Consider the following 22876-nt stretch of genomic DNA (forward strand, 5'->3'; position numbering starts at 1 on the left):
CTATCTCAGTCTCTATAAACCTGTATCTCTCCCTCTATCTCAGTCTCTATAAACCTGTGTCTCACCCTCTCCTCCTATCTCAGTCTCTACAAACCTGTATCTTCCCCTATCTCAGTCTCTATAAACCTGTATCTCCCCCTATCACAGTCTCTATAAACCTGTATCTCACCCTCTCTCACCCTATCTCAGTCTCTATAAACCTGTATCTCCCCTCTCTCCCCCTATCTCAGTCTCTATAAACCTGTATCTCTCCCTCTATCTCAGTCTCTATAAACCTGTATCTCCTCCTCTATCCCCCTATCTCAGTCTCTATAAACCTGTATCTCCCCCTCTCTCCCCCTATCTCAGTCTCTATAAACCTGTATCTCCCCCTCTCTCCCCCATCTCAGTCTCTATAAACCTGTATCTCCCCCTCTCTCCACCTATCTCAGTCTCTATAAACCTGTATCTCCCCCTATCTCAGTCTCTATAAACCTGTATCTCCCCCTCTCTCCCCCATCTCAGTCTCTATAAACCTGAATCTAACCATGTCTCGCTGCTTACTTTTCATTTTCTACAGTTTGTTTTGCAAATGTCCAGGGGAATCTCTCTCTCTCCCTCTGTCTCTCTCTGTATCTCGCTCTCTCTGTATATCTCTCTCTCTCTCTCTCTCTCTCTCTCTCTCTCTCTCTCTCTGTCTCTCTCTCTCTCTGTATCTCTCTCTCTCTCTCTCTGTATATCTCTCTCTGTATATCTCTCTCTCTGTATCTCTGTCCCAGCACTGTTTACTACAAATGCTGTAATGTACACTGACACACCCAAAACAAGCACGCTCTGCCCAAGAGCCTGTCACTACTCATGAGCGTGCATGTGTGTCCGGGAAGCATCAATGTGTATCTGTGCATGTGTGCGTGTGTGCGTGTGTGTGTGTGACAGTCTTTAATATGTTGATGACTCTGTGTCAGGACACACTCTGACAGGACACACACGTCAGATCTACACATTAAGTGCTGTCATCCCACTGAAACAGGAGTTTTTTAACTGGGCCTGTTCCTGAAATACTCAATACACAATCTGAAAGGGATGGCCTGTCAATTTGACCAATCACAGAGTTATTGTTAACTTCCTGGTGCTATTCATAGAGTATTCCCATGTGTCTCTGCTGGGGCCAGAGAGGAAACACTAGCAACATGTATTACCACATCATCATCACAGATGCTGCAGTAGTTTATGTTTCGGGGGGCTAGGGTCAGTCTGTTACATCTGGAGTATTTCTCTTGTCTTATCCGGTGTCCTGTGTGAATTTAAATATGCTCTCTCTAATTCTCTCTTTCTTTCTTTCTTTCTTTCTTTCTCGGAGGACCTGAGCCCTAGGACCATGCCTCAGGACTACCTGACATGATGACTCCTTGCTGTCCCCAGTCAACCTGGCCGTGCCGCTGCTCCAGTTTCAACTGTTCTGCCTGCGGTTATGGAACCCTGACCTGTTCACCGGACGTGCTACCTGTCCCAGACCTGCTGTCCCAGACCTGCTGGAACCCTGACCTGTTCACCGGACGTGCTACCTGTCCCAGACCTGCTGTGTTCAACTCTCTAGAGACAGCAGGAGCGGTAGAGATACTCTCAAAGATCGGCTATGAAAAAGCCAACTGACATTTACTCCTGAGGTGCTGACCTGTTGCACCCTCGACAACTACTATGATTATTATTATTTGACCATGCTGGTCATTTATGAACATTTGAACATCTTGGCCATGTGCTGTTATAATCTCCACCCGGCACAGCCAGAAGAGGACTGGCCACCCCTCATAGCCTGGTTCCTCTCTAGGTTTCTTCCTAGGTTTTGTCCTTTCTAGGGAGTTTTTCCTAGCCACCATGCTTCTACACCTGCATTGCTTGCTATTTGGGGTTTTAGGCTGGGTTTCTGTACAGCACTTTGAGATATCAGCTGATGTAAGAAGAGCTATATAAATACATTTGATTTGATTTTGAATTTGATTTGACAGAGACTAGGACAGGGAGAGAGGCTTCACACACTGCTGAAAACAAGTCCCACAGTGATGTATCTGAATGCGTCTTATTATGGTACTGCAGAATGATGTGTGGTACGTTAGAGATCATATCCTACTTTGTTAAACATGAGGAAACCACATTATTCACCCCAGAACGTGGAAACCATAAGATGTCATGGAAATAACTTCTTGAAGGGTCATAAAGATATATGTTATAGAAAACTAGACCTGTACTGTATACCTAGTTCCCTTTGAGGGAATTTACTAATCTAGGTAGACTGGAGAGAAGAGAGGGAGAGAGTTACAGAGGAAGAGAAGAGAGGGAGAGAGAGTTACAGAGGAAGAGAAGAGAGGGAGAGAGTTACAGAGGAAGATAGAGAGGGAGACAGTTACAGAGGAAGAGAAGAGAGGGAGAGCGTTACAGAGGAAGAGAAGAGAGGGAGAGAGTTACAGAGGAAGAGAACTAATGAAGTGAGAGTGAAGGACGAGGTGAGGAGGATGGAGAATATGTGAGGGAAGTGGTGAAAGAGGGATGCTATGGGGGAAACAAGCCTCTGGGTGTGTGTGTACATGTGTGTGTGTACATGTGTGTCTGTGCCCTGGAGGAGGTCATCAGAGAGCTCAGTCTCAGAGCGTTTATGTGGAAAGTGCTCCTGTCTCCTCACATCAATTTGCACAGCCTCTACCCTTTCATACATGAAGGGCACATTTTGGCATTTGCTGTATGATTGATGAGAAACTTCATATTGCAAATGTACGGTCCCTTACTAGACGTCCGCGAATGTTTCTAAAATTCACCGACAGCGGCGGGCCGTGCAGCGGGGCCAGATCTTCCGGGAAGTCATCGAACGAAGTCTCTTGGACATTCGGTTTCCGTTTTATAACATTTTCAAATGTTGGTCATTTTTCCACTGTCCCGGAAAATACCACCAGAGGGCGAATGTAATCATATTGCAAATGTACAAAACATCACCAATCACGACGTGGCCTTTTCTCCTAAACGGAAAATACTTCAAAGACGAAACTTGGTGACCATAGGTTTGGCATAATGGGCAGTTGGCCCCAAACAAGATGGAGTTGAGTCCTCAACGCTTTTTGAGTTAAGGCCATTTTTCGGGGATTAAAGGTCAAAAATGAAAATAGAGCGCTAATTTGACCACTTCCCGTCAAAGTACATGAACCTACGGTGTCAGGAAAAAAGAACCAGACATTTATATATCGTAATTTAAGAGAAATCGTACAATGTACAATTGGTGATGTTCAAAAAAATGAGGGTATTTAAAAAAAACAATTACAGATCCAGTTGCAGCATGTTCAGATGAATCTGTTAACCTCTATGGGCTAGGTGGGACGCTTGCGTAACAGCCACTGCCAGCCTGTGGCGCGATTTTCAAAACCTTAAAAATCCTATTACTTCAATTTCTCAAACATATGACTATTTTACAGCCATTTAAAGACAAGACTCTCGTTAATCTAACCACACTGTCCGATTTCAAAAAGGCTTTACAACGAAAGCAAAACATTAGATTATGTCAGCAGAGTACCAAGCCAGAAATAATCAGACACCCATTTTTCAAGCCAGCATATAATGTCACCAAAACCCAGAAGACAGCTAAATGCAGCACTCACCTTTGATGATCTTCATCAGATGACAACCCTAGGACATTATGTTATACAATACATGCATGTTTTGTTCAATCAAGTTCATATTTATATCAAAAACCAGCTTTTTACATTAGCATGTGACGTTCAGAACTAGCATACCCCCCGCAAACTTCCGGGGAATTCGCTAACATTTTACTAAATTACTCACGATAAACGTTCACAAAAAGCATAACAATTATTTTAAGAATTATAGATACAGACCTCCTCTATGCACTCGATATGTCCGATTTTAAAATAGCTTTTTGGTGAAAGCACATTTTGCAATATTCTAAGTACATAGCCCAGGCATCACGGGCTCGCTATTTAGACACCCGGCAAGTTTAGCACTCACCATAATCATATTTACTATTATAAAAGTTTGATTACCTTTTGTTGTCTTCGTCAGAATGCACACCCAGGACTGCTACTTCAATAACAAATGTTGGTTTGGTCCAAAATAATCCATCGTTATATCCGAATAGCGGCGTTTTGTTCGTGCGTTCCAGACACTATCCGAAATAGTAAAGAAGTGTCGCGCGCATGGCGCAATTCGTGACAATAAAATTCTAAATATTCCATTACCGTACTTCGAAGCATGTCAACCGCTGTTTAAAATCAATTTTTACGACACTTTTCTCGTAGAAAAGCGATAATATTCCGACAGGGAATCTCCTTTTCGGCAAACAGAGGAAAAAATCCCAAAGGCGGGGGCGGTCGGGGTCACGTGCATAAGCCCAGTGTCCCTTGATCGGCCACTTGAGAAAGGCGATAATGTGTTTCAGCCTGGGGCTGGAATGACGACATTCTGTTTTTTCCCGGGCTCTGAGCGCCTATGGACGACGTGGGAAGTGTCACGTTAGAGCAGAGATCCTTAGTAAATGATAGAGATGGAAAAGAAGTTCAAGAAATGGTCAGACAGGCCACTTCCTGTAAAGGAATCTCTCAGGTTTTGACCTGCCATTTGAGTTCTGTTATACTCACAGACACCATTCAAACAGTTTTAGAAAATTTAGGGTGTTTTCTATCCATATGTAATAAGTATATGCATATTCTAGTTACTGGGTAGGAGTGGTAACCAGATTAAATCGGGTATGTTTTTTATCCAGCCGTGTCAATACTGCCCCCTAGCCCTAACAGGTTTTAAGGCGGGTTTCGGAGCTCTGCGAGATTTCTGTGATTTTCTGAAATAACACACACTCATTCAACCCTCTGTAAATAAGTCAGTTCTTAACGTAAAGACTTAAAACTCAATATTCTATAAGAGCCTAACCCAAGGAGGATATGTGTTCACTTTCAGCTTCCTGTGCCAACCAGAAGTGCCTTAAAATTGTGTCATAGGGGCTGTTTCAAAAGGTTAAAAAGGTCAGATCATTCCATAACTTCATATGTGTGATTAGGCAACCCTCATGAACTGTAAATCAGTAATTTGTCCCATCAGATTTCCAAGAAAAACTCCCACACACACACAGCAAGGATGGCGTGACACAGTGTGGGGCTTAGATTATCAGAAGCACATTTTAAAAATGGTTTTTAATGCCTTTAGGGGGGAGCAAGGGGTCTACGGTTGGGTAGGGAACATCCCCCACCCGTGCCCTTCGAAAAATCTTTAAAAAACAAGAGTCCCACTTCTCCCTCGTCATACATGACAAATAGACCATCTAGGTTGATTCATGGCTTAACATAGGGCTATATATCATTTGGGAAGTATAAATGCCATTTGGACATGGTTCACTGACTTTTGGGTTTGGAAACCGACTTCCTATGATCGTACATGGCAAATGGACAAAACATCCTGATTTGGCACATTCAATACTTTCATATTGCATTTGGACATTTCTTATGGCATTTGGCAAACAAAAAGAAAAAAAAGTGACTTTTGACTTCGACTTTTGACTTCCTATGAAATCATACTGCAAATGGACATATGCCTTATGGACAAGTAAAAAAAAAAATTATGACAATAAAATATGACTAAAGTATGTTCATACACATGTATAATTGACAAAAATGGAAAGAATTTCAAAAAACAGTCCAGAAAGCACTTTTTTAAGGGGGTGATACGTTTTTGAATTTGTTTTCATATTTTCAAAATTTTACTCTTGGGTCTTGACTTTTACGGTGGAGCGCTCACCATCTATTGGATATTTGCTGTGTGACACGGCATTTGCCATATGACATTTGCAATATGTTTTGAATGAAACAGCGTCCAAATGAGTGGTATTGTACATCGTGTATATGTTTCGTACGGTGCCAATAAGATCCCATTCATTTTTGTCCATTTCAGGGGGGTCTTCCCTTACATATTGTCTCTTCCTCCCTCCCTCTCTCCCGTTATCACTCTCTCCTTTCCTCCTTCATGTAGGTTTTCCATCTCTTTCTTTCATATCTCCTTTTCTTTTCTCTTTCTCCATCTCACCATTGTCTCACGATCCCTTACCTCTTCCTCTGTAATCCCTCTTTCTCCAGTCATTCATTTTCCTCTCTCTTTCTCAATCAAATCAAATCAAATTTTATTTGTCACATACACATGGTTAGCAGATGTTAATGTGAGTGTAGCGAAATGCTTGTGCTTCTAGTTCCGACCATGCAGTAATATCTAAGAAGTAATCTAACCTAACAATTTCACAACAACTACCTTATACACACAAGTGTAAAGGAATGAATAAGAATATGTACATAAAAATATATGAATGAGCGATGGCCGAACGGCATAGGCAAGATGCAGTAGATGGTATAGAGTACAGTATATACATATGAGATGAGTAATGTAGGGTATGTAAACATTATTTAAAGTGACATTGTTTAAAGTGGCTAGTGATACATTTATTACATCACTTTTTCCATTATTAAAGTGGCTAGAGTTGAGTCAGTATGTTGGCAGCAGCCACTCAATGTTAGTGATGGCTGTTTAACAGTCTGATGGCCTTGAGATAGAAGCTGTTTTTCAGTCTCTTGGTCCCCGCTTTGATGCACCTGTACTGACCTCGCCTTCTGGATGAAGGCTGCTGCGCCTTCTTCACCACGCTGTCTGTGTGGGTGGACCATTTCAGTTTGTCCGTGACGTGTACAGCGAGGAACTTAACCTCTATGGGCTAGGTGGGACGCTAGCGTCCCCCCCGTGGTGCACTCCATCAACAGCAGGTGCATTTCAAGAGCGGCAAATTTGAAACCAAATACATGTCAAAATTCAAATGTTTCAAACATACAACTATCTTACACCCTTTGAAAGATAAACATCTCCTTAATCTAACCACGTTGTCCGATTTCAAAAAGGTTTTACGGCGAAAGCATAAAGTTAGATTATGTTAGGAGAGTACATTGACAATAGCTGTGTGTAATGTTTTGTCAATTCAAAGACAGGGTCACCAAAACCATAAAACCAGCTAAAATGATGCACTAACCTTTTACAATCTCCATCAGATGACACTCCTAGGACATTATGTTAGACAATGCATGCATTTTTAGTTCTATCAAGTTCATATTTATATCCAAAAACAGCGTTTTACTATGGCATTGATGTTGAGGAAATCGTTTCCCTCCAATAACCGGCAGTCAAGTCAGCACCACAAATTAAATAATTAAAATTAGAAAACATTGGTAAAATATTATATTGTCATTTAAAGAATTATAGATTTACATCTCTTGAACGCAATCAACTTGCCAGATTTAAAAATAACCTTACTGGGAAATCACACTTTGCAATAATCTGAGCACTGCGCCCAGAAAAATACGCGTTGCGATACAGACTAGCCGCCATGTTGGGGAGATCTAAAATCGAAAATACTATGTAAATAATCCATTACCTTTGATTCTCTTCATCAGATGTCACTTCCAGGTATCACAGGTCCATAACGAATGTAGTTTTGTTCAAAAAAGCTCATCATTTATGTCCAAAAATCTCCGTCTTGTTAGCACATGATCTAAGCCCGCCGGACTTCACTTCATGAACGAGGGGAAAAAATATATTTACGTTCGTTCAAACATGTCAAACGTTGTATAGCATAAATCATTAGGGCCTTTTTTAACCAGAACATGAATAATATTCAAGGTGGACGAATGCATTCTCTTTTATAACGTATTGGAACGAGGGTACCCAACATGAACTCGCGCGCGAGAGTCTAATCGGCCATCACCGTTCCATGGCTCTTGTTCGGTCAGATCTCACAGTAAAAGACTCAAAACACTTTGTAAAGGCTGGTGACATCTAGTGGAAGCAATAGGAAGTGCCAAAATATTCCTCAGCCCCTGTGTTTTTCAATGGCATAGGTTTAAAGGTAATACAACACATCAGATATCCACTTCCTGTCAGAATCTGTCTCAGGGTTTTGCCTGCCAAATGAGTTCTGTTATACTCACAGACACCATTCAAACAGTTTTAGAAACTTTAGGGTGTTTTCTATCCATATATAATAAGTATATGCATATTCTAGTTACTGGGTAGGATTAGTAACCAGATTAAATCGGGTACGTTTTTTTATCCAGCCGTGAAAATACTGCCCCCTAGCCCCAACAGGTTAAAACTTTCCACCTTCTCCACTACTGTCCCGTTGATGTGGATAGGGGGCTGCTCCCTCTGCTGTTTCCTGAAGTCCACGATCATCTCCTTGTTTTGTTGACATTGAGTGCGAGGTTATTTTCCTGACACCACACTCCGAGGGCCCTCATCTCCTCCCTGTAGGCCGTCTCGTTATTGTTGGTAATCAAATCTACCACTGTAGTGTCGTCTGCAAACTTGATGATTGAGTTGGAGGCGTACATGGCCACGCAGTCATGGGTGAACAGGGAGTACAGGAGAGGGCTGAGAACGCACCCTTGTGGGGCCCCAGTGTTGAGGATCAGCGGGGTGGAGATGTTGTTACCTACCCTCACCACCTGGGGGCGGCTCGTCAGGAAGTCCAGGCACAGGGCGGGGTCAAGACCCAGGGTCTCGAGCTTAATGACGAGTTTGGAGGGTACTATGGTGATATGGGTACTATGGGTACTATGGTACTATGGTAATGCTAAGCTGTAGTCGATGAACAGCATTCTTACATAGGTATTCCTCTTGTCCAGATGGGTTAGGGCAGTGTGCAGCGTGATTGCGATTGCATCGTCTGTGGACCTATTGGGGCAGTAAGCAAATTGGAGTGGGTCTAGGGTGTCAGGTAGGGCGGAGGTGATATGGTCCTTGACTAGTCTCTCAAAGCACTTCATGATGACAGAAGTGAGTGCTACGGGGCAGTAGTCATTTAGTTCAGCTACCTTAGCTTTCTTGGGAACAGGGACAATGGTGGCCCTCTTGAAGCATGTGGGAACAGCAGACTGGGATAAGGATTGATTGAATATGTCCGTAAACACACCAGCCAGCTGGTCTGTGCATGCTCTGAGGACGCGGCCGGGGATGCCGTCTGGGCCTGCAGCCTTGCGAGGGTTAATACGTTTAAATGTCTTACCCACGTTGGCTGCAGTGAAGGAGAGCCCACAGGTTTTGGTAGCGGGCCGTGTCAGTGGCACTGTATTGTCCTCAAAGCGAGCAAAGAAGTTGTTTAGTTTGTCTGGGAGCAAGACATCGTGGTCTGCGATGGGGCTGGTTTTTCTTTTGTAGTCTGTGATTGACTGTAGACCCTGCCACATACCTCTCATGTCTGAGCCATTGAATTGTGACTCTACTTTCTCCCTCAAGCCTCCATTCATCCCTCTCTCCTCTTGCTGTGTGTGTTTAGCGATGAGGCCCCTCCTGTCGTTTAACTCATCCCTCTCTCCATCTCTCCTCCGAGATGAGCCCTCCCACACCTCAAAGTAAACAATCTTTCACCGGGGCTTAGCCAAAAGTCTGTTACACACACATACATGGCACCGAGCCAATGCAGGACACTTTAGGGGACAGGCATGTCTCTCTCTCTCTCTCTTTCTCTCTCTCTCTCACACACACACACACACACACACACACACACACACACACACACACACACACACACACACACACACACACACCACACACACACACACACACACACACACACACACGGTTCTTGTGTTACAACACATCAGGGTCAGCAGTCTAATATCACACAGGAAACAGGAAGTGTAGATAAGAACCTACTGAGTTAAAGGGACACTTTCTGTCAGAGGAGCTTAGGGCCAACCTGCTTTGGTTTACAGCAGAGTCAGGGTGTAAGACATGGGGCTGAAACAGAGCCCTCCCCCACACACACTGATGATCACACACACACACACACGCACGCACACACACACACACACACACACACACACACACACACACACACACACACACACACACACACACACACACACACACACACACACACACACACACACACACACACACACACACACACACACACACATTTTAACCTGACCCTGACAGCGGATAGGGACAGAATACATAGTTGCTATAGATAGGGTCCCAGAGGGAGGGCTATTACTGGAAACTTTCTACGTTTACCAGGAAACTACCAGAATGTTGGTAACTTTCAAGGATTTTATGTAACCTATCACAAGACATCTAGTGGCTCTTTTGGGTACTTCACATTATCACAGGTGTCTGTAATTATCTCTGTCCCTCTCTTTGGCCTAATCACATGTCAAATATATGACATAATCAAATCAAATAATTATTATTTAAAAAGATACATATATTATATATATATATATATATATATATATATATATATATATATATGACAAAGCTGTAAAACATGATCCTAAATATAAACCATCAACTCAGTGAATATTGGTGTTTAATATGAGGGTTTCAGCATGAAATAGTCTTTATATGGTCTGACACACTTGTATTTATTTGACTATGTCAATATGTATTTGTTGTCCATTTTTTGGAGTCAAACTGGTGGCAGTTGTGAAAAAAAGTCAATAGTTGGAATAGATACTGTATAGATATTAGTTAAATAAAGGTTAAATAAATAAATACAATAAATAAATACTGCTTCACTAGGTTCAGTCAAACTTAGCAGAGGCATGAACGTCAGAACATACACTGGCAGAAACTCCCTCTTACTTTAAAACCCACAGAACTGAAACATCCAGACTGTGAAAGGAACTTCTGCTGAAATCATTTTCATGAATAGAAAGCAGCTATGAGGAAGTACACACCACATCCCACGAGGCTTTGATAACAATCCTATCCTGATGTTGGGAGTGAGACATTGCCAGGAAAGCCATCCACTCATAGCTTCACAGTAGGGCAGATAACAGTATTAAAATACCACACAACAGGAGAAACAATGGATGAACCAGACAACGTGTATCAGGTAAGAGTGACAAATGTAAAGAAAGACACAGAAGGAAAACAGAGAGAGGAGAGAGTAGAGAGAGGAGGAGGAGAGAGTAGAGAGAGGAGGAGAGAGTAGAGAGAGGAGGAGAGTGTAGAGAGAGGAGGAGAGTGTAGAGAGATGAGGAGGAGAGAGTAGAGAGAGGAGGAGAGAGTAGAGAGAGGAGGAGGAGAGAGTAGAGAGAGGAGGACAGAGTAGAGAGAGGAGGAGAGTGTAGAGAGATGAGGAGGAGAGAGTAGAGAGAGGAGGAGAGAGTAGAGAGAGGAGGAGGAGGAGAGAGTAGAGAGAGGAGGAGGAGAGAGTAGAGAGAGGAGGAGAGAGTAGAGAGAGGAGGAGGAGAGAGTAGAGAGAGGAGGAGGAGAGAGTAGAGAGATGAGGAGGAGAGGGTAGAGAGATGAGGAGGAGAGAGTAGAGAGAGGAGGAGGACAGAGTAGAGAGATGAGGAGGAGAGGGTAGAGAGAGGAGGAGGAGAGAGTAGAGAGGAGGAGAGAGTAGAGAGAGGAGGAGGAGAGAGTAGAGAGATGAGGAGGAGAGAGTAGAGAGAGGAGGAGGAGAGAGTAGAGAGAGGAGGAGGAGAGAGTAGAGAGAGGAGGAGGAAAGAGTAGAGAGATGAGGAGGAGAGGGTAGAGAGATGAGGAGGAGAGAGTAGAGAGAGGAGGAGGAGAGAGTAGAGAGATGAGGAGAGAGTAGAGAGATGAGGAGAGAGTAGAGAGAGGAGGAGGAGAGAGTAGAGAGATGAGGAGAGAGTAGAGAGAGGAGGAGAAGAGAGTAGAGAGATGAGGAGAGAGTAGAGAGATGAGGAGGAGAGAGTAGAGAGATGAGGAGGAGAGAGTAGAGAGATGAGGAGGAGAGAGGAGGAGAGAGTAGAGAGATGAGGAGGAGAGAGTAGAGAGATGAGGAGAGAGTAGAGAGATGAGGAGAGAGTAGAGAGATGAGGAGGAGAGAGTAGAGAGAAGAGGAGGAGAGAGTAGAGAGATGAGGAGGAGAGAGTAGAGAGATGAGGAGAGAGCAGAGAGATGAGGAGGAGAGGGTAGAGAGATGAGGAGAGAGCAGAGAGATAAGGAGGAGAGAGTAGAGAGAGGAGGAGAAGAGAGTAGAGAGATCAGGAGAGAGCAGAGAGATGAGGAGGAGAGAGTAGAGAGAGGAGGAGAAGAGAGTAGAGAGATGAGGAGAGAGCAGAGAGATGAGGAGGAGAGAGTAGAGAGAGGAAGAGAAAGGTAGGTCAGGGGTGGAAGAAAAAATGGAAGAGAGAAAATAAAAGAGAATGGAAGAATTTGTGCAGCACAAAATACCTAGGAGTCAGAGATAATTCATTCTAACCCACACACAATAGAACGTTTTGGTGGGGACAGAGGCCAGGAGCAGGGGTTGGAGGTCAGGGGTCAGAAGTCAAGGTACTTACTGGAAGGTGGGCGGTCTCCTCTCTCTGGCTCCAGGGTGGGGGGTAGAGAAGGGGTGTGGCCAACCCCAGGTTCCGTTGATTGTGATTCGCTCACTGCTGATGCATGTACGGCAGAATCCGCCTCCTTGCTGACTCTGGCCACGCCCTCAATCACACTGGATGTCTGGAAGAGACAAAGATGATCCAATCATCCATTTAATAGAAAAACCTGCAAATGATTCACTTTCATCACTTCTGGCATCAACATAATGTACCTGGCATGTCTGAATACAGCTTATATCTAAATATACAAGAGGAAGAGGTTTCCACAGCACATGGCATATCTACGTCACAGTCACCAAACGTTACAGACAGTTTTAACTAAGTTTGTCCCACTTTCAGACAGCTCAGCAACTCAAAGACATCAACTTCAAAGCCATCCTGCTACAGTGTTTGGGTAGTGCCATTAACTACTCAAGTGCCTTGTCTCCTAGTGTTTGTGTGTGTATGTGTATGCGTGTATATGTGTGTGTGTGTGTGTGTGTGTGTGTGTGTGTGTGTGTGATGTGTGTGTATGTGTATGTGTATGTGTGTGTGTGTGTGTGTGTGTGTGTGTGTGTGTGTGTGTGTGTGTGTGTGTGTGTGTGTGTGTGTGTGTGTGTGTGTGTGTGTGTGTGTCTATAATATAGTGCCATTAACAACTAAGGTGCCTTGTCTTCCGGGGGACCATTTTTAGCAGCTGTCACAGCTTTGATATAAACGGCTATAAAAAGCCAAATCGGGGCTATCCAGCAGTAGGTATTAAAGATACGTCCCTTACTGAAGTGACAGAGCCTTGACAGAGACAAAGACAGAAGGAGAGAGAGAGGGAGAAAGAGACAGCTCAGGTCTCTTTAGATGCGCTTCACACTGCTCCTGTCCTTTTCCGAAACAGAGCGAGGGATGAGCATTCAAGCAAGAGCGGAAGGGCTGACCATGAAAAGAAGAGGGAAGAACAGAGGGAAGCTGTCAGAGGAGGAGGAGGAGAAGAGGAGGAGAGGAAAGGTGGGTAGAGGACTTAAAAGAGGGTGTGATGGCTCCTTCCATTGACAAGTGGAAGAGACAGGGAGGGATGGCGACACACGTCTCCTGACAAAAACACAGCGCTGGTCACAGGGCCTTATGAAATAAACATAGCTCTCAGCTGGAGACAGAGAGAGGGAGAGAAAGGGAGACAGAGATACAGACAGAGATCGCGGGACAGACAGGGAGATGGAGCAGAGAGACAGGGAGACAGACAGAGAGACAGGGAAATGGAGCAGAGAGACAGGGAGATGGAGCAGACAGACAGACAGACAGACAGACAGACAGACAGACAGACAGACAGACAGACAGACAGACGGAACGGAGATGGAACGAAGAGACAGGGAGACAGACAGGGAGATGGAGCAGAGAGACAAGACAGAGAGAGAGACAGAGAGACATGGAGACAGACAGACAGATTGAGAGAAAGAGAGACCGGGAGACAGACAGGGAGATGGAGCAGGGAGACAGACAGGGAGATGGAGCAGGCAGACAGACAGGGAGATGGAGCAGGGAAACAGACAGGGAGATGGAGCAGGGAGACAGACAGGGAGATGGAGCAGGGAGACAGACAGGGAGACAGACAGGGAGGCAGACAGGGAGATGGAGCAGGGAGACAGGGAGACAGACAGGGAGATGAGACCGGGAGACAGACAGGGAGATGGAGCAGGGAGACAGACAGGGAGATGGAGCAGGGAGACAGGGAGACAGACAGGGAGATGGAGCAGGGAGACAGACAGGGAGATGAGATAGGGAGACAGACAGGGAGATGGAGCAGGGAGACAGACAGGGAGACAGACAGGGAGATGGAGCAGGGAGACAGACAGGGAGATGGAGCAGGGAGACAGACAGGGAGATGGAGCAGGCTGACGAGGCTCTCTTAAACACACACTTCTCACATAAACATTCTGAGGAATACGTAAGTTACTCCACTAAGGACTTCTCTTGCGGAGCCAGGGAGGTACTGTAGTCGTGTGTGTGGTAAGGACTTCTCTTGAGGAGCCAGGGAGGTACTGTAGTCGTGTGTGTGGTAAGGACTTCTCTTGAGGAATAAGATTTTTTTGCACAAACCCACAGTAGCTTTCCCAGTGTTTATGATGCAGTGCAGGAATGCACACACTCACAAATAAACACAAAGTTACACAGACAAAAAAAAACACATATTGGTGTAATGAACACGATGGAAGACAGAGCTGGTTTCAAGCGCAGGGTGAAGCAGGTGTTTATTTGTAAAGGACCACAGGAGGAGGCAGGTAGCTGGGTCCAGGGGCAGGCAGAAGGTCATACACAGGGGGTCCAAAAGGCAACAGTACAGGCAGGGAAAAGGCTAGTAACATCATCCGGGAGAACAAGCAATAGGTTGATAACAGGAAATCCGATAGGCTATAGTACAGGCAGGGAATAGGCAAAAGGTGTCATTAGTGAGGCAGGCAAAAACTATCATACACGGGAGGATTACAATATGGGAAAACCAGCGCTCCCAATAGAAATGTGTCACAAAACAAACAATACCTCACAATGATGGGGTACAAAGAACTGAACTAAATAGTGTGATAATGATATACAGGTGTGTGAACAGGTGATCAGAATTCAGGTGATTGGGATCTGGAAAGTGAGCTGTGTTCAGGGGATCTATGTCTTTGAGAGTGTGAGCTGGAAAGTGAGCTGTGTTCAGGGGATCTATGTGTTTGAGAGTGTGAGCTGGAAAGTGAGCTGTGTTCAGGGGATCTATGTGTTTGAGAGTGTGAGCTGGAAAGTGAGCTGTGTTCAGGGGATCTATGTGTTTGAGTGTGTGAGCTGGAAGCAGACGTTACACTTGGCTGTGTGCCCAAACTAAAAGCACCTGCTGCTCTTAGCTAATTGTTTGCTAGGAAGTTCCCTTTTAAACCGCCTCACCCCTGCCCCCCCACCTCTATCTCCTTTCCACTCCTCACCGCTACCCACCTGCCCCCCCCCACCTGTATCTCCTTTCCACTCCTAACCGCTACCCACCTGCCCCTCCCACCTCTATCTCCTTTCCACTCCTCACCGCTACCCACCTGCCCCTCCCACCTCTATCTCCTTTCCACTCCTAACCGCTACCCACCTGCCCCCCCACCTCTATCTCCTTTCCACTCCTAACCGCTACCCACCTGCCCCTCCCACCTCTATCTCCTTTCCACTCCTCACCGCTACCCACCTGCCCCTCCCACCTCTATCTCCTTTCCACTCCTAACCGCTACCCACCTGCCCCCCCACCTCTATCTCCTTTCCACTCCTAACCGCTACCCACCTGCCCCCCCACCTGTATTTCCTTTCCACTCCTCACCGCTACCCACCTGTCCCCCCACCTCTATCTCCTTTCCACTCCTCACCGCTACTCACCTGCCCCCCCCACCTCTATCTCCTTTCCACTCCTAACCGCTACCCACCTGCCCCCCCACCTCTATCTCCTTTCCACTCCTAACTGCTACCCACCTGCCCCCTCTTCAAGCCTGTGCAGCAGCCTCAACTTAAACAGCAGTTTAAACTCATTTAAACAGACCTCACCCCTAATCTGTTTCTTTATTCACAGTAACAGTAGTCTATCACCCTCCTAAACAGTGGGGGCGGGGGGGAAGAGCGAGAGAGAGAGAGAATAGAGAGAGAGAGAGAGAGAGAGAGAGGGGAGAGAGAGAGAGAGAGAGAGAGAGAGAGAGAGAGAGAGAGAGAGAGAGAGAGAGAGAGAGACCCCATGCCTACAGAATCAAGCAATATACTGTAATAACATGTTATTTGCTTCTGTTCTATTGTCTCCACTGTCTATGCCAGCCTCCACACAATGCTTGGAGCGCCTACACTCCTGTCTCACTGGGCAAAGTGTGTGTGTTGAAATACTATCAGGTAAATAGTCATGTCTGAGTCTAGGGATCATCTTCTCCCATACAGACACACACACAGCCAGACTGAGTCCTAACCCCTGAGTATTCTCTCTCTCCTGAGTCTGAAAGTCTGTTTAAAGAGCTCATTTACCACTTTTCCTCTCGTTCCCTCTCTCATTCCCTCTCTCCTTCCCTCTCTTGTTTCCTCTCTCTCAGAACTTCAGAACAGAGAGAGAGAGAGAGAGAGAGAGAGAACATGGTCAGGGTGTGTGTACTGTTTTCTCAGGTCACTGACCCCAGGCCTGTAGTATAGATCTCTTATTACTGCTTCCATCCTCTAGAACAGATGGTTGAGAAACACCACAGAGCAGATTTGCCTTCAAGCACAAGGTAAGACCGCAAGCCCTTCCAGTATGTCTGGGTTGGTGTTCTGTATGATCATGTAGTTAGTGAGTTACTGCTACATTCTCTCCACTACTGGGACTGATGGGAAGCAGGGAGATCAATTACACTACTGGGACTGACAGGAAACAGGGAGATCAATTACACTACTGGGACTGACGGGAAGCAGGGAGATCAATTACACTACTGGGACTGACGGGAAGCAGGGAGATCAATTACACTACTGGGACTGACGGGAAGCAGGGAGATCAATTACACTACTGGGACTGACAGGAAACAGGGAGATCAATTACACTACTGGGACTGACAGGAAGCAGGGAGATCAATTACACTACTGGGACTGACGGGAAGCAGGGAGATCAATTACACTACTGGGACTGACAGGAAACAGGGAGATCAATTACACTACTGGGACTGACAGGAAGCAGGGAGATCAATTACACTACTGGGACTGACGGGAAGCAGGGAGCTCAATTACACTACTGGGACTGACAGGAAGCAGGGAGATCAATTACACTACTGGGACTGACGGGAAGACGGAGATCAATTACACTACTGGGACTGACAGGAAGCAGGGAGATCAATTACACTACTGGGACTGACAGGAAGCAGGGAGATCAATTACACTACTGGGACTGACAGGAAGCAGGGAGATCAATTACACTACTGGGACTGACAGGAAGCAGGGAGATCAATTACACTACTGGGACTGACAGGAAGCAGGGAGATCAATTACACTACTGGGACCGACGGGAAGCAGGGAGATCAATTACACTACTGGGACTGACGGGAAGCAGGGAGATCAATTACACTACTGGGACTGACGGGAAGACGGAGATCAATTACACTACTGGGACTGACAGGAAACAGGGAGATCAATTACACTACTGGGACTGACGGGAAGACGGAGATCAATTACACTACTGGGACTGACGGGAAGCAGGGAGATCAATTACACTACTGGGACTGACGGGAAGCAGGGAGATCAATTACACTACTGGGACTGACGGGAAGCAGGGAGATCAATTACACTACTGGGACTGACGGGAAGCAGGGAGATCAATTACACTACTGGGACTGACGGGAAGCAGGGAGATCAATTACACTACTGGGACTGACGGGAAGCAGGGAGATCAATTACACTACTGGGACTGACGGGAAGCAGGGAGATCAATTACACTACTGGGACTGACGGGAAGCAGGGAGATCAATTACACTACTGGGACTGACAGGAAACAGGGAGATCAATTACACTACTGGGACTGACAGGAAGCAGGGAGATCAATTACACTACTGGGACTGACGGGAAGACGGAGATCAATTACACTACTGGGACTGACAGGAAACAGGGAGATCAATTACACTACTGGGACTGACGGGAAGACGGAGATCAATTACACTACTGGGACTGACGGGAAGCAGGGAGATCAATTACACTACTGGGACTGACGGGAAGCAGGGAGATCAATTACACTACTGGGACTGACGGGAAGCAGGGAGATCAATTACACTACTGGGACTGACGGGAAGCAGGGAGATCAATTACACTACTGGGACTGACGGGAAGCAGGGAGATCAATTACACTACTGGGACTGACGGGAAGCAGGGAGATCAATTACACTACTGGGACTGACGGGAAGCAGGGAGATCAATTACACTACTGGGACTGACGGGAAGCAGGGAGATCAATTACACTACTGGGACTGACGGGAAGCAGGGAGGTCAATTACACTACTGGGACTGACGGGAAGACGGAGATCAATTACACTACTGGGACTGACGGGAAGCAGGGAGATCAATTACACTACTGGGACTGACGGGAAGCAGGGAGGTCAATTACACTACTGGGACTGACAGGAAACAGGGAGATCAATTACACTACTGGGACTGATGGGAAGCAGGGAGGTCAATTACACTACTGGGACTGACGGGAAGCAGGGAGGTCAATTACACTACTGGGACTGACGGGAAGACGGAGATCAATTACACTACTGGGACTGACGGGAAGCAGGGAGATCAATTACACTACTGGGACTGACGGGAAGCAGGGAGGTCAATTACACTACTGGGACTGACAGGAAACAGGGAGGTCAATTACACTACTGGGACTGACAGGAAACAGGGAGATCAATTACACTACTGGGACTGATGGGAAGCAGGGAGGTCAATTACACTACTGGGACTGACGGGAAGCAGGGAGGTCAATTACACTACTGGGACTGACGGGAAGACGGAGATCAATTACACTACTGGGACTGACGGGAAGCAGGGAGATCAATTACACTACTGGGACTGACGGGAAGCAGGGAGGTCAATTACACTACTGGGACTGACAGGAAACAGGGAGATCAATTACACTACTGGGACTGATGGGAAGCAGGGAGGTCAATTACACTACTGGGACTGACGGGAAGCAGAGAGGTCAATTACACTACTGGGACTGACGGGAAGACGGAGATCAATTACACTACTGGGACTGACGGGAAGCAGGGAGGTCAATTACACTACTGGGACTGACGGGAAGCAGGGAGATCAATTACACTACTGGGACTGACAGGAAGCAGGGAGATCAATTACACTACTGGGACTGACGGGAAGACGGAGATCAATTACACTACTGGGACTGACGGGAAGCAGGGAGGTCAATTACACTACTGGGACTGACGGGAAGACGGAGATCAATTACACTACTGGGACTGACGGGAAGCAGGGAGGTCAATTACACTACTGGGACTGACGGGAAGCAGGGAGATCAATTACACTACTGGGACTGACAGGAAGCAGGGAGATCAATTACACTACTGGGACTGACAGGAAGACGGAGATCAATTACACTACTGGGACTGACAGGAAGCAGGGAGATCAATTACACTACTGGGACTGACAGGAAGCAGGGAGATCAATTACACTACTGGGACTGACAGGAAACAGGGAGATCAATTACACTACTGGGACTGATGGGAAGCAGGGAGGTCAATTACACTACTGGGACTGACGGGAAGCAGGGAGGTCAATTACACTACTGGGACTGACGGGAAGCAGGGAGATCAATTACACTACTGGGACTGACGGGAAGCAGGGAGATCAATTACACTACTGGGACTGACGGGAAGCAGGGAGATCAATTACACTACTGGGACTGACAGGAAGCAGGGAGATCAATTACACTACTGGGACTGACGGGAAGCAGGGAGGTCAATTACACTACTGGGACTGACGGGAAGACAGGGAGATCAATTACACTACTGGGACTGACAGGAAGCAGGGAGGTCAATTACACTACTGGGACTGACGGGAGGCAGGGAGGTCAATTACACTACTGGGACTGACAGGGAGCAGGGAGGTCAATTACACTACTGGGACTGACGGAAGCAGGGAGGTCAATTACACTGCTGGGACTGACAGGAAGCAGGGAGGTCAATTACACTACTGGGACTGACGGGAAGCAGGGAGGTCAATTACACTACTGGGACTGACGGGAAGCAGGGAGAACAATTACACTACTGGGACTGACAGGAAGCAGGGAGGTCAATTACACTACTGGGACTGACGGGAAGACGGAGATCAATTACACTACTGGGACTGACGGGAAGCAGGGAGATCAATTACACTGCTGGGACTGACGGGAAGACGGAGATCAATTACACTACTGGGACTGACGGGAAGCAGGGAGATCAATTACACTACTGGGACTGACGGGAAGCAGGGAGGTCAATTACACTACTGGGACTGACGGGAAGCAGGGAGATCAATTACACTACTGGGACTGACGGGAGGCAGGGAGATCAATTACACTACTGGGACTGACAGGAAGCAGGGAGGTCAATTACACTACTGGGACTGACGGGAAGCAGGAAGGTCAATTACACTACTGGGACTGACGGGAAGCAGGGAGGTCAATTACACTACTGGGACTGACGGGAAGCAGGGAGGTCAATTACACTACTGGGACTGACGGGAAGCAGGGAGGTCAATTACACTACTGGGACTGACAGGAAGCAGGGAGATCAGACAAGATGCTGATGGGAACATGTTATTTTACAGTTCTGTCCCCGCCACCATTCTATACCTGGTACAACTACTTTAAAATACTCACTTACACATCATTCTAAGTAAATACCAGGTACTGTACATAGCACATTAGAAAAAAGTGTTACCTAACCAAAGTGTCTACAGTGACATACAACTGTGCTTCCCTGTTCTAAAACGAGGGCGTGAGGCTGAGAGCGGTGCAGTATATTCTCCTGTTGTTATGTCTGCTAAGTGAGGCTTGTTTTGGAGTTAGAAGTCATTTCCTCTAATTGGAGCAGGAGATGAAGCTAATTAGTGCCAAGGCCGGACACAGAGTAGGCCAGTCAGCCAATCACAGCAACAGGAGCGTGGCCTCATAGGATCACAAGACATTAGCAGCCGAGTGCTGATTCTAACACTGAAATGATAAACACAGTCCACAGGGGCTTTGCATGGCAGGAAAGGAGGAGGGAGACAGTGTGTGTGTGTGTATGTGTGCGTGTGTGTGTATGTATGTGTGTGTATAGGTCTGAGACACTGTCACCACCACTTCAAGGAGCTGACAGGCGAGACATCTGTTCAGACGGCTTAATGAACTGAGGGGCTGTGACAGACCACCCCTCGCACAACCCCACGGTCTCATTATCACTTCCTGTGGGTAACACACACACTGCCCTGACCCTCCACCTACGACCCTTTAGAGACAGGCTCTTTCATCACAGAGACACACGTCAATACCGCCAAGCGATATCTGAGATGTAACACCTTATAGATTCAATAAGACCTGCACAGAGGGAGCGGCTCAGACACAGCAGGCACAGAAGGAAGGAAGGGGTGTGTCTGTGTGTGCATGCTTGCGCACGCATTTGCCTGTGTACGTGATCATCTATAAATGCTGCCAGACAGGATAAACAGTTGAACAAGTCAATATCTCCGTGAGTGGGGGTGCAGAGAGATCAATATAAATTCTCTGGTGACTATCAATTTATGATAGGAAACATTTCCCTTTTTTAAATATACCTTAACCTGTAAAAAGTGGAATATCATCTATTGTACAGGTCACAATGGAGTAAGAGTGGTAAGGACAGCATCATAAAGCCTTTATATACATGACATAAACACTATGGAATGAATATGTTACAAGAGTGTAATGAAGCCAACACGTGAGGGAGACACAATAGGACGTGTTAACACTTACTCAGCTCTTTCCGTGTGCTAGCTGAGGATAAACCCCTTCTGTGTCTCCATATTGAGGAAGGGCAGATGAAGCTGTATTTGCCCACAGGTCATGAGTGCTCCATCACATGTCCCTCTCCTCAGAGACCAGATCTATCTGGTGGATCTCTGAAGCTCTACTGACATTCTCTCTAATGATACTGACATTTCCAAGGGCTTTGAGGAGCTCAGCCTTGAGTGGTTTCCTATTCACCGCAAAACACTAGGGGAAATGCAGCTCCAACAATCTTGCCAGGACCTCTTTCCATGCCCTGTTTTAGAGCACTTGAAGTGAATCAACCCATCCTGTCTAACTCTAAGAGTGATAATAAAACGTTTGTGTCCTTGGAGAATTTAGACTTTGGGGTTTTCTTTAGTTGCCTCACTGCCTTTGTGTTTTGTTTGTAGAAAATACTGCTGGTGTTGTCGCTAGTTGGTGTTTTTTTTCTCTGGGAGTCTCTCAGTTTAGGCAGAAAACTCACAGAGAGAGAGATCTGTTTCTCCTGCAGGCTGGCTGGTGGAGCGGACTGACAGAGGCTGACGTCTCACTCCCACTGAGACAGAGCTGGTGCAAGGAACTACTCTCTGCTCCTCTATCTTCCGTCTCTTTCTCTCTCCAACATTCCTTCTCTGCACCCTCTCTCTCCATTACACCATTCTCTCCTTCTCTCTCTCTCTGATGTCTTCCTTTTTCTGCCTGGGTAAACTCTGCAGCAGCCATGTCCTAGCCCAGGGCTCACATTAGACCCAAACACTCTCTAACACACAGACACCCACAAACACACGCACGCACAAACAACCTTCTCCCTGCCTCCCCCTGCTACGCCGTAGGGATGCTCAGGGCCCAGTCACACTTCCTGGGTCAGCCTAGGGCAGAGAGGCAGGGGCCAGACACAGACACATTGTCCACTAGGACTGATCTGAGGCCATATCTAGAGCAGGCTGGTCATCACCACACACTACAGCCATTTAATCACACACTGGTGGAAGATGAAGGACAGAATGAGAGGAGGAGGATGTTTTACATTTTATTTAACCTT

General features: G+C 46.3%; 1 protein-coding gene across 1 annotated transcript in view; it reads right to left on the reverse strand.

Annotated features, from left to right (window-relative positions):
- The window catches only part of LOC106562196 (genetic suppressor element 1), a 486315-nt gene that overhangs the window by 346133 nt on the left and 117306 nt on the right, over window positions 1-22876 (reverse strand). Inside the window, exon 2 of the mRNA XM_082957818.1 lies at window positions 12327-12489. Coding sequence (XP_082813944.1) covers window positions 12327-12489 — 163 coding nt within the window. The remainder of the gene's footprint in view (window positions 1-12326; window positions 12490-22876) is intronic.

Source organism: Salmo salar, chromosome 11, assembly GCF_965601325.2.
Source record: "Salmo salar chromosome 11, fSalSal1, whole genome shotgun sequence".
NCBI classification, from domain to species: Eukaryota; Metazoa; Chordata; class Actinopteri; order Salmoniformes; family Salmonidae; genus Salmo; species Salmo salar.